Source organism: Musa acuminata, unplaced genomic scaffold (genome assembly GCF_036884655.1).
Source record: "Musa acuminata AAA Group cultivar baxijiao unplaced genomic scaffold, Cavendish_Baxijiao_AAA HiC_scaffold_1137, whole genome shotgun sequence".
Taxonomy (NCBI): domain Eukaryota; kingdom Viridiplantae; phylum Streptophyta; class Magnoliopsida; order Zingiberales; family Musaceae; genus Musa; species Musa acuminata.
Window position 1 is genome coordinate 215,664 of NW_027021349.1, and position 10,611 is coordinate 226,274.

Here is a 10,611-nt window from a genome sequence, read left to right on the forward strand (position 1 = left end):
CTGAATCAACTATCCAATCAAAGTTAATCGATTTTATAGCCTCTACTATAGCAGTTTTAGCCATAAAACATATATCACAATCTTTATCAATAGCTTGGAATAATCTTCTTGATTTGTAATATTTCCTTCTTTAATTTTCATACGATAATTTTTCTTTATATGACCTAACTTGCCACACCAATAACACTTTATCTTCTTTCGATTTATACCATTATTTGAAGAAGACTCTAGCTTACTATTAGTATCATCTTTTTCTCTTTATCTTTATCATTATCTTTTTTCATATTTATAAAAAAGATATTTTTATCTCTCTTAAAGTGGAAACTTTCACCATTTGTTGAGCTAGGGATTCGGAAAAAGATTTTTCAGCCCTACTAAGAATGGTTATTGAACTCATCCTTGAATAAACGTAACATAAGGAATATATTCTTTTTGGAAGACTATGAATAATATTATATTTAATTCATGCATAAAAAATAGACTCATTTCGATCTAAGAGTGATATCTCTAAACATAAATTTTTAATTTTAAAAAATGCTAAAAAATTGAGAGATCATTTTGGATAATATTTGTCAAATCATTCTTTAAACATTAAAGTCGAACTATATTATTTTTATTAAGTAATACATTAAGAGTAATTAAAATATCTGAAGTTAATTTGTAATCAATAATGTGTTCAAAGAGATCCTAAGAGAGATCTTTTTGACACAAATTAACTTTTGCATTTAATATTCTTCATCTTTTTATGACATTGCTATAACATTTGGTATCGTTATTGTATTACCACCAACTACATCCTCTAGTTCTTCCCCAATGAGATATTATTTCAAATGAGTATTCTAGATCTTGTAGTTAGATTGATTGAGAAGTTTAATATCAAACCCATCAACATGACTATTATAATCAATAGTTGAAAGAGATTATCTTTTTCACCAAAGAAATATTAAAACATAGAAGTGTAACTCTTTATCAAATAATAGTACCAAGGTACTACTAGTCCAAGATTAAACCAATTAGAAAAAGAAGAAACCAAGACAGAAGTAAAAAAAATGAAAAACTATATTAAACTTCTCAAAAAAAAAAAAAAAAAAAACAAAGCCCTAAACACTTGAAACTTGGATGGATTTATACATATAAATGTTATCTATTTATAGGTGTAGAATAATAGTTTGAACTAAGAGACTCTTATCTATAAAATTCTATCTATTCAATTTATTTAAAAGATAAAAGATAAAAATATTAAAATCCTTTGAAAGATAATATTTTAAATCTTAACAAATATATTATATGTAATTCTGATTTTTAGTTTTTCTTTTGGTTTTATCCTTTATCTTTTCTTATTATTCCTAAAGAATTTTATAAGTTTCTCTCTGTTTAAAGCACAAGTATAGCTTGCTACATACATATTTTTCATCGATATAACTGATGACATTAGGATAAATATAATTATTTAAAAATATAAAAATTTTAATATAATTTTTGAAATCCTAAGTTAATAGGATCAAAGTACAATACCTAATAAGTAAGCAATATGTCATTAGCCATCCCTCACAACGAAGTCAACGCAGGCTTTGTTAGCTGGCTTCCACGAGTCATTATGGTGGGCGGAAGATGCGCTTTCTTTATTTTCACTTAAACGAAGTCAACGCAGACCGAATTTGTCGGCTTCGGACCAAGTCAAGATGACTGTGATCACGTGGACACCCAAGTCTCGGTGCGTCCATTCGAAGGACGCAATTAGAGCCGTCTGTTTTGGATCGGATGCATGTGATCAAGTCAAAAGCTTCCCGCGACTTGACTTCCGGAGTTTCGAGGGAGAGAAGACCCATCGCTCACATCGGACGTGCAGAAGCGGGTAAAGCGAGTCACAGATTGGATTTCGATGGCCGTCATCGACAGCTACGTTTCGGAGTAGGAGGCACGTCGACCGGCCTCGAACACCAAGTCAACTTTGGAGTCATGGAGAGAGTAGAATGAGCTTATTAAGGGAAGTTTAGGATAAATGGCTGCTGTAGTCGTCGCGGCTCTCCCACGCTACCGGTCGCACCACCCGGAGTTCTCCCTACGGAGCCCAAAACCCCGACGGTCAACAAAGGCATGTCACAGCAAAGGGCGAACCCTTCCTCTCAGAATCGCTATAACGACGACACCAGTATATAAACACCCATCCCCACGGCCAAAGTCTTCACTCATCGACCCATCTGCATTCATCAAATTCTCTCCCCGGAGAAGAAGGAACAAGGAGATCGAGCTCCGGCTTCGGCGGCCAGAAGAATGGATAGTAGCTACAGATTGGGAAGCGTCCGGGGAAGCACCCGCGAAAGCTTCGGAGGGAGCATGCGAGGAAGCATTCGACGGACGGTTTCGTCGTGGCGGGCTTCTTCCACCGACGTCTTCGGTAGATCCGGTCGAGAAGAAGACGATGAGGAGGCGTTGAAGTGGGCTGCCCTCGAGAAACTGCCCACCTACGACCGCATGAGGAAAGGGATGATGACGACGGGAGAAGCCGGGGAAAGACAGGAAGTGGACATTCAGGACCTGGGCATTCAGGACAGGAAGAAATTGTTGGTAAGGTTGGTGAAGACCGCCGAGGAGGACAACGAGAGGTTTCTTCTGAAACTAAGGAATCGAATGGAACGGTGTGCTTCCGTCTGCTTCGGTTTTACTCTACCCCTCCTCCTCTATCAGCCAGCCTACTGGGTGGTGCTAAGCTCAACACAACTCATCTCCTGCAGGGTCGGAATCGACAACCCAACCATCGAGGTCAGGTTCGAGCACCTGAACGTCGATGCAGAAGCTTATGTCGGGAATCGTGGAGTTCCCACCTTTGTCAATTTCTTCTACAACAAGATCATGGTAATTCACGTTCAACATTCGACTCCCAACTCTCGGAGGTGGGGGGAGCAAAACCTTGACTAAGCCGTGTTTTCTATTGTTGATGTGATCCAGGGTGTGCTGAGCTACCTTCACATCCTTCCGAGCGGAAAGCAACCCCTATCCATCCTTCATGACATTAGTGGGATCATTAGACCATGCAGGTAGGGTAAAAAAGAAAGGCTTATGGTTTTCCTACAGCTTGACAGAAGTCTGATTTGCTTCCCCACAATGCAGAATGACACTGCTTCTAGGGCCCCCAGGCTCTGGGAAAACCACCTTACTGCTAGCCTTAGCAGGAAAGCTCGACTCAACCCTCAAGGTAACATAGCAAAACCATGTTTTCTGTCTGATGCTTTATGGTTTGATTTCCTCATAAAAGTGAAGCAAAATTGCAAATGGATATGGTGATATGGACGAGTATTAAATAGAAAAGCATCTATCTATCTATCGATGTCAGGTATCCGGAAGAGTGACTTACAATGGTCATGACATGGATGAGTTCGTCCCTCAGAGGACCTCGGCTTATATCGGGCAGCATGATCTTCACATCGGGGAAATGACAGTGAGAGAGACTTTGGCTTTCTCTGCAAGATGCCAAGGAGTCGGAACACGTTATGGTAGGTCGAGAAGGAATTATTTCACAAATAAATTTTAGCTAAAATAAATCTAAAGCTCAGAGAATTCACAAGTTATGCGATGCGATGCAGATATGCTGACGGAGCTATCGAGAAGAGAAAAGGAAGCAAATATCAAGCCAGACCCTGACATAGATGTCTACATGAAGGTATCGAACCTGCTCTAACTTTTTTGCATTATGACTATGGGAAGATAATCCTGAAATGGTGACAGAAAAAAAGAAAAATTAAAAATCTACATCTGTTTAGAAATTAGATCAGCGTCGTTTCATTTTGCCAGAGATTTTTTGAAACATAATTTGCAACATCAAATCTTTTCTTTACTAGGCATCATTTCGGATTTTCTAACAAGAAGAACTGTTTTATACTAATAGTTAAAACCTTTTCTCCCTTATGGTACACCTACAGGCAATATCCGTAGAAGGCCAGGAAAGTGTGGTTACGGATTACATTCTGAAGGTAAGTTCAGCCATGAAAAACAAGAGAAAATACGATAAAATTGTTGCAAAGTGCAAATAAAAAAAATTACCATCGAGACAAATGACAATTGTTAATTTCTTCTTTCGCAGATCTTGGGTCTGGACATATGTGCTGATACAATGGTAGGAGACGCAATGATAAGGGGGATATCTGGTGGACAGAAGAAGCGCGTTACGACAGGTAATTATAATTAAAAGAATTAAACATGACTAAGAGAAAGCACGTCACTATACCTGTTGAAAGCATCCCATGGTTCTATGCAGGTGAGATGCTTGTTGGGCCAGCTAAGGCACTTTTCATGGATGAAATCTCTACGGGACTTGACAGCTCCACAACCTACCAGATTGTCAATTCCCTTCGTCAATCGGTCCATATCCTCGGTGGAACTGCACTCATTGCATTGCTTCAGCCAGCTCCAGAGACATATGAGCTGTTCGATGACATTGTTCTACTCTCAGATGGGCAAATTGTCTATCAGGGTCCACGAGAGAATGTTCTACAATTCTTCGAAGCAATGGGTTTCAAGTGTCCTGAAAGGAAAGGTGCTGCGGACTTCTTGCAAGAAGTAAGTGTCAAAGATGAATGAAACATCTTTTGCGATTGCACATGAAAATCCTTTTCCTGTCTCTTGCATGGATTCTTTTGTTTGTGAATGCTTCCATAACTCGATACTGTCATCTCTATGCATGAATAGGTTACATCAAGGAAGGATCAGCACCAATATTGGGCAAACAAAGATGAGCCATATAGGTATATTTCAGTCAATGAGTTTGCAGAAGCCTTCCAGTCGTTCCATGCTGGCTGTAAACTAGGAGAAGAGCTCAGCATTCCATTTGATAGGAGACGGAATCATCCTGCTGCATTGACCACCACAACGTACGGGATTAGCAAGATGGAATTGTTGAAAGCTTGCATTTCAAGGGAGTGGTTGCTGATGAAGCGGAATTCCTTTGTTTACATCTTCAAAGTTGTCCAAGTGAGTAAACCGCAGCTCTCTTGACACGACAATTCTAATATGATGATGCCTTACATGATCCTTTTTGGCACATTATCAGCTTATAATTCTTGGGGCCATTGCAATGACGGTCTTCCTTCGCACAAAGATGCATCGGAATTCGGTGGAGGATGGAGTGATCTTCCTAGGTGCCATGTTTCTCGGGCTAGTAACTCATCTGTTCAATGGGTTTGCTGAGCTTGCTATGAGCATCGCGAAGCTTCCCATATTTTACAAACAAAGAGACCTTCGCTTCTATCCATCATGGGCATACGCACTGCCAACATGGATTCTGAAAATTCCCATATCCTTTCTGGAGTGTGCGGTCTGGATAGGCATGACATATTATGTCATTGGTTTCGATCCAAACATTGAAAGGTTAGAGGGCTTGAAACAAATCTGCACATTTTCTCCAGGAATTTCTTTGCTGCATCTCCTCATATCATCGGAAAAGTAACCACAGACATTATCATCGTGCAGGTTTTTTCGGCATTACCTGCTGCTAGTCTTGATCAGTCAGATGGCATCTGGACTCTTCCGGCTCCTTGCTGCTGTTGGGAGGGAGATGGTTGTCGCAGATACTTTTGGTTCCTTTGCACAGCTCGTTCTTTTGATTCTCGGTGGATTCCTAATTTCTCGAGGTATATAACTTCCCATACCAAAGCCAGACAGCCTCATCAGCACAATGACAATACCTCGGTTCCGATCTGACAATAAAATTATTAATTCCAATTTGACAATACAATATCTCAGTCTCGATTTGACAACAATATTACTAAACTATTTCTCACCTTCCTTACAGAGAATATCAAGAAATGGTGGATCTGGGGCTACTGGTCATCTCCTCTGATGTATGCTCAAAATGCCATCGCAGTGAATGAATTCCTAGGGCATAGCTGGCAAAAAGTAATCTGACAACTCTTTTATTCTTGTTGTGCATGATAAAAACAGTGTTATTTATGAATTAAACAACAATTTTCATCACTCGTCTAGGTAATTCCTTCAAATCAAATTTTCTATTTGGCACAGGTTATTCCAACAGGAAGCAATGATACTCTAGGAGTCCAAATCCTCAAAAAACGTGGAATATTTGTTGACTCAAACTGGTACTGGATTGGTGTGGGTGCATTGCTTGGCTACATCTTCATGTTCAACATCCTCTTTGTTTTCTTTCTTGACTGGCTTGACCGTGAGTATTAATAAGCTAAAACAGATTCAACTTGCTTCAACTCAAAACAATTTTTATCATACTTATTCCTAACTTGATGTCTCCAGCATTAGGGAAAGGTCAGGCAGTCATCTCTGAAGAGGCCCTAAGAGAGAAACAAGCAAACAGGACAGGTGAAGGTGTTGAGCCGTCGCTCGCAGGAACTAACTCTCCGAAGCATGGAACCACCAAAGGTCAGTCACAAGCTATTGATTGAATGGCTCATCAAGCAAGAATGGCAATTAATGTTCTAAAATCAATCTCTCAATGCAGGAAGAGAGGGTGGAAGGGCCAGACAAAATGAAATTTCCACACAGAACAAAAGGAAGGGAATGATGCTTCCTTTTGCTCCTCTTTCGATCACCTTTGACAATGTCAGATACTCTGTTGACATGCCACAGGTTGATTTTCTTCCAATTATGCAAATCCTGTAAACATATTCATGCAAACGCAACCGGACCTAAATATTTATCCTCACAGGAAATGAAAGATAAGGGCATCGAAGATGATCGTTTAGTGCTACTGAAGGGTGTTAGTGGAGCATTTAGGCCAGGAGTTCTTACAGCACTGATGGGTGTAAGCGGAGCAGGAAAAACAACTCTCATGGATGTGCTGGCTGGCAGAAAAACTGGTGGATACATTGATGGAAACATCTGCATATCTGGCTACCCCAAGAAACAAGAAACATTTGCTCGAATCTCAGGCTACTGTGAACAGAATGACATTCACTCTCCGCATGTTACAGTCTATGAATCTCTTCTCTACTCTGCCTGGCTTCGGTTGCCTCCTGAAGTAGACTCCGAAACAAGAAAGGTTGGTGCCTCTGTCTTACAATAATCCATTTGTCTGCTTCTGTTCCTCACTGAATTCTCGGATGGTAAAAAAAAAAAAATTCTGGTACAGATGTTCATCGAGGAGGTCATGGAATTGGTAGAGCTGACTTCACTGAGGGGCGCACTGGTTGGACTGCCTGGAGTTAATGGCCTATCGACTGAACAACGCAAGAGGCTTACAATTGCCGTTGAGCTTGTTGCCAACCCTTCTATCATATTTATGGATGAGCCAACTTCTGGGCTAGATGCAAGGGCAGCAGCCATTGTGATGAGAACAGTGAGGAATACTGTGGATACAGGAAGGACGGTCGTGTGCACCATTCACCAGCCTAGCATTGATATTTTTGAAGCTTTTGATGAGGTGCGATATAACTGAAATCAACTGCATTTCAGTCAAAGTTCTCCATATGTTTGTGTGTGAAAGTTGACATCTCTTTTTCATAAAATTGCAGCTCTTCTTGATGAAAAGAGGAGGAGAAGAGATATATGTTGGTCCCTTGGGATGTAACTCATGTCATCTAATCAAGTACTTTGAGGTGAGACCTGCTTAATCTAACCATAGTGAACAAAGCAGCTGCTTTCTTTATGATCTTCTGCATCATTAACACTCATGGCGATGTTGTTTTATCTTATCTAGGGAATCGAGGGAGTAAGAAAAATAAGAGATGGTTATAATCCTGCAACATGGATGTTGGAGGTCACCACCCTGGCACAGGAGGAAATTTTAGGTGTTGATTTTGCTGAAATATACAGACACTCTGACTTGTACAGGTAGACCTAACCTACATACCTAAACTGAAGCAAAAAGTAATTAGTATTTAGCACTGTCATGCTGTGGTACTTGTAGTGCTTACTCCCTCGTCCAACTTGCTGCAGGAGAAACAAAACTTTGATCAGTGAGCTTAGTGCACCTCCTCCTGGTTCAAATGACCTATTCTTCCCCACCAAGTACTCGCAATCTTTCCTCACACAGTGCATGGCTTGCTTGTGGAAGCAGCACAAGTCATACTGGCGAAATCCATCTTATACTGCCACTAGAATTTTCTTTACCACCGTCATTGCATTCATATTTGGAACAATCTTTTGGAGACTCGGAAAAAAAGTGTAAGTCATCAGCACAAGTTTAGGTGTAGAATCCTACATAGATTTATATTTATGTTGTTGGATTTAACAATACAAGAGCCCTTCTTGATGGCTAAAAATTGTGCAGGACAACAAGCCAGGACCTATTCAACTCCTTGGGCTCCATGTACGCTGCAGTTCTCTTCATTGGAATACAGAATGGCCAAACCGTGCAACCAATTGTTGATGTAGAGCGAACTGTCTTCTACAGAGAAAAGGCTGCCGGAATGTATTCTGCTCTTCCTTATGCATTTTCACAGGTATGGTTCTTCTTAAATGAACTCCAACATGCCTTCCTAGGTTCACTTTTAACCTTAATCCAATCCATGCAGGTTCTGATTGAGATTCCACACATCTTCCTACAGACTGTAATCTATGGACTCATAGTCTACAGCCTGATTGGTTTCGACTGGACAGTAGAAAAGTTCTTTTGGTATCTTTTCTTCATGTTCTTCACTTTCATGTACTTCACATACTATGGGATGATGGCAGTTGCCATGACACCAAACAGTGACATTGCGGCCATAGTCTCAACAGCATTCTATGCAATCTGGAACATATTTGCTGGTTTTCTAGTTCCTCGACCTGTAAGTTATACTGAACTCTATGCTATCAAAATCGGTTGGCTAAATGTCCTCTCAAGAACTGAGGTGCTAAAACTGTCGTTTGCTTGTTACAGAAAATTCCTGTGTGGTGGAGATGGTATTCTTGGGCTTGCCCGGTGGCGTGGACATTGTACGGACTGGTTGCTTCTCAGTTTGGTGACTACACATATAAGATGGACAACGATGAGACCGTGCAGGACTTCATCAGGAGATTCTTTGGGTTCCGGCATGACTTCTTGGGTGTTGTAGCTGTTGCAGTGGTCGGGTTCACTGTGTTATTTGCTTTCGTCTTCGCCTTTTCAATCAGGGTGTTCAACTTCCAAAGAAGATGAGAAGGATACAAAGCAATTTTTTGATCCCAAGGATGCTAAAAAATGTCTATATTATGAGATCGATATTAAATAATTTGTATGCACGTCTTCTGTATAGTAGTGCACAGGGCCATTATTCTTTCTATATGTTCCCTTTCTTTGTCCATTAGATATCTTGTGCTAGGCTACTTGGTCTGTGAAGGAGCAGCTAAGTCCTAATCTTGTAACTTTTCTTATCAACAAAATTTCAGATTCTGTTGTTTCCTACTAATCGGAGTCGATAACATGTCTTCATTGTCTCAAGGAAATATGATCAATTTAGAACATGCCTTAAGAACCTAAATCCTAGAGCAAAATTGCTAACTTGTATACAAACTGAAAGAAAGATTAAATGGAAAAGAAAAAGGGAAGTTGTATAGAAAACGATAATTACTAATGAGATGATAGTTTTACTACCAACTCCTTAAGGTGGACGACTCACAATCATAAATCTCTGAAGCAATAAGTGAAGCCAATGGCTAACAATATAACTCTATAAACATGCCAGGATGAGCTTCACGGACCTACAAAATTATATCTGCCATGAATTAACATAATGACCAATTTGTACTAGGTTAGTCCACACAAAGGTTGATTAACCCAAATACTACAAATGTGTAACACAGTCACATGTATAACTATTGTAAGGTACTTGTTGTGTCGATGCCCACGCAGTCAAAGCTTGGATTTTTAGCATAACAATAGCAACATCATCAACAACAACAACAAAGAGGTAAACCTTCGAAGCGTGGGGAAGAAAGAAAAGGCAAAGTCAATATTCGGCATACACTGAAAGGAAAGAACAGAAGACTCACTCGAGAGTTGAGGCGAAGAAGCAGTAGCCTGCGGCCAGAGATGTGACATCGGAGCAGAATGGATGGATCGAAAGCACTAAGCGTGATGGTTGAAGTGGGAGTAGTTCCAGTTCGCTCCGGCAGCCACCACCCTTCTCGACGCCGTAAGCGCCAAGGCCTCAGCGCTGTCGCTGGCGTCTTTGATATGCTGGTAATGGACCGATATTAAACGCAGTTATTGGTCGGCTCGGCTCGGCTCAGGCCCCAAATGATAACCATCCGATGACCATGCGGCTCGACGACGCCCTCAGTGAGACTTTCTTCCTTGCTACGGATATTGAGCCTCTCCGCAACATAGGTAGGAAGTGGAGGAGCACCTTCTTTGGAGGAGGAGGAGGCCACGATGCTCGAGAATTCACGAGCGGTGATAAAAAGGATGAGCTGGGAGAAGATATTGCTTGGGCTGGGCGCGGCGCCATGATGAGGCTGTGGTATCCGATCGCTGGACGGCGTACGAGCGTCCGGGAGGCAATATCACGAGAATGGTGGTGCCAACGTTGACGATGCCATGGGGCGTCGGATGTCGACGATGTTGAGAGCCTGAGAGATGGTTGTAGTACAAAGGAAAGGGACCTTTTGGACGAGGGAGAAGAAGGCACGGGGCGTCGACTAGGTTCTTTGGATTTCAACATCTAAGTTTTACTGCGAGATCCA

At 41.1% G+C, this 10,611-nt stretch overlaps 1 protein-coding gene and 1 long non-coding RNA gene across 3 annotated transcripts; one reads left to right on the forward strand and one right to left on the reverse strand.

Moving 5' to 3' along the window:
- The first annotated feature begins 1,936 nt into the window (after nucleotides 1-1,936).
- LOC135671040 (ABC transporter G family member 39) lies at nucleotides 1,937-9,335 on the forward strand. The gene is made up of 24 exons (XM_065178913.1): nucleotides 1,937-2,639; nucleotides 2,736-2,856; nucleotides 2,950-3,038; nucleotides 3,112-3,196; nucleotides 3,335-3,494; nucleotides 3,585-3,661; nucleotides 3,921-3,971; nucleotides 4,082-4,172; nucleotides 4,256-4,557; nucleotides 4,687-4,968; nucleotides 5,048-5,364; nucleotides 5,467-5,627; nucleotides 5,789-5,892; nucleotides 6,016-6,175; nucleotides 6,262-6,387; nucleotides 6,467-6,594; nucleotides 6,674-7,006; nucleotides 7,097-7,387; nucleotides 7,479-7,562; nucleotides 7,664-7,797; nucleotides 7,903-8,130; nucleotides 8,237-8,408; nucleotides 8,481-8,735; nucleotides 8,828-9,335. Exons 1-24 carry the CDS (start codon nucleotides 2,275-2,277, stop codon nucleotides 9,083-9,085), a joined length of 4,374 nt encoding a protein of 1,457 aa, XP_065034985.1. The 5' UTR covers nucleotides 1,937-2,274; the 3' UTR covers nucleotides 9,086-9,335.
- LOC135671041 (uncharacterized) lies at nucleotides 3,324-10,502 on the reverse strand. Of its 2 annotated transcripts, none has more exons than XR_010512617.1 (5): nucleotides 9,919-10,502; nucleotides 5,778-5,882; nucleotides 4,226-5,693; nucleotides 4,042-4,142; nucleotides 3,324-3,461 (listed from the first exon to the last, which is right to left on the reverse strand). It is a non-coding gene; the product is annotated as an uncharacterized LOC135671041 (long non-coding RNA). The 2 variants fall into 2 exon arrangements; XR_010512618.1 differs by having other exon boundaries at nucleotides 5,778-5,897.
- Between the last annotated feature and the right edge of the window lie 109 nt (nucleotides 10,503-10,611).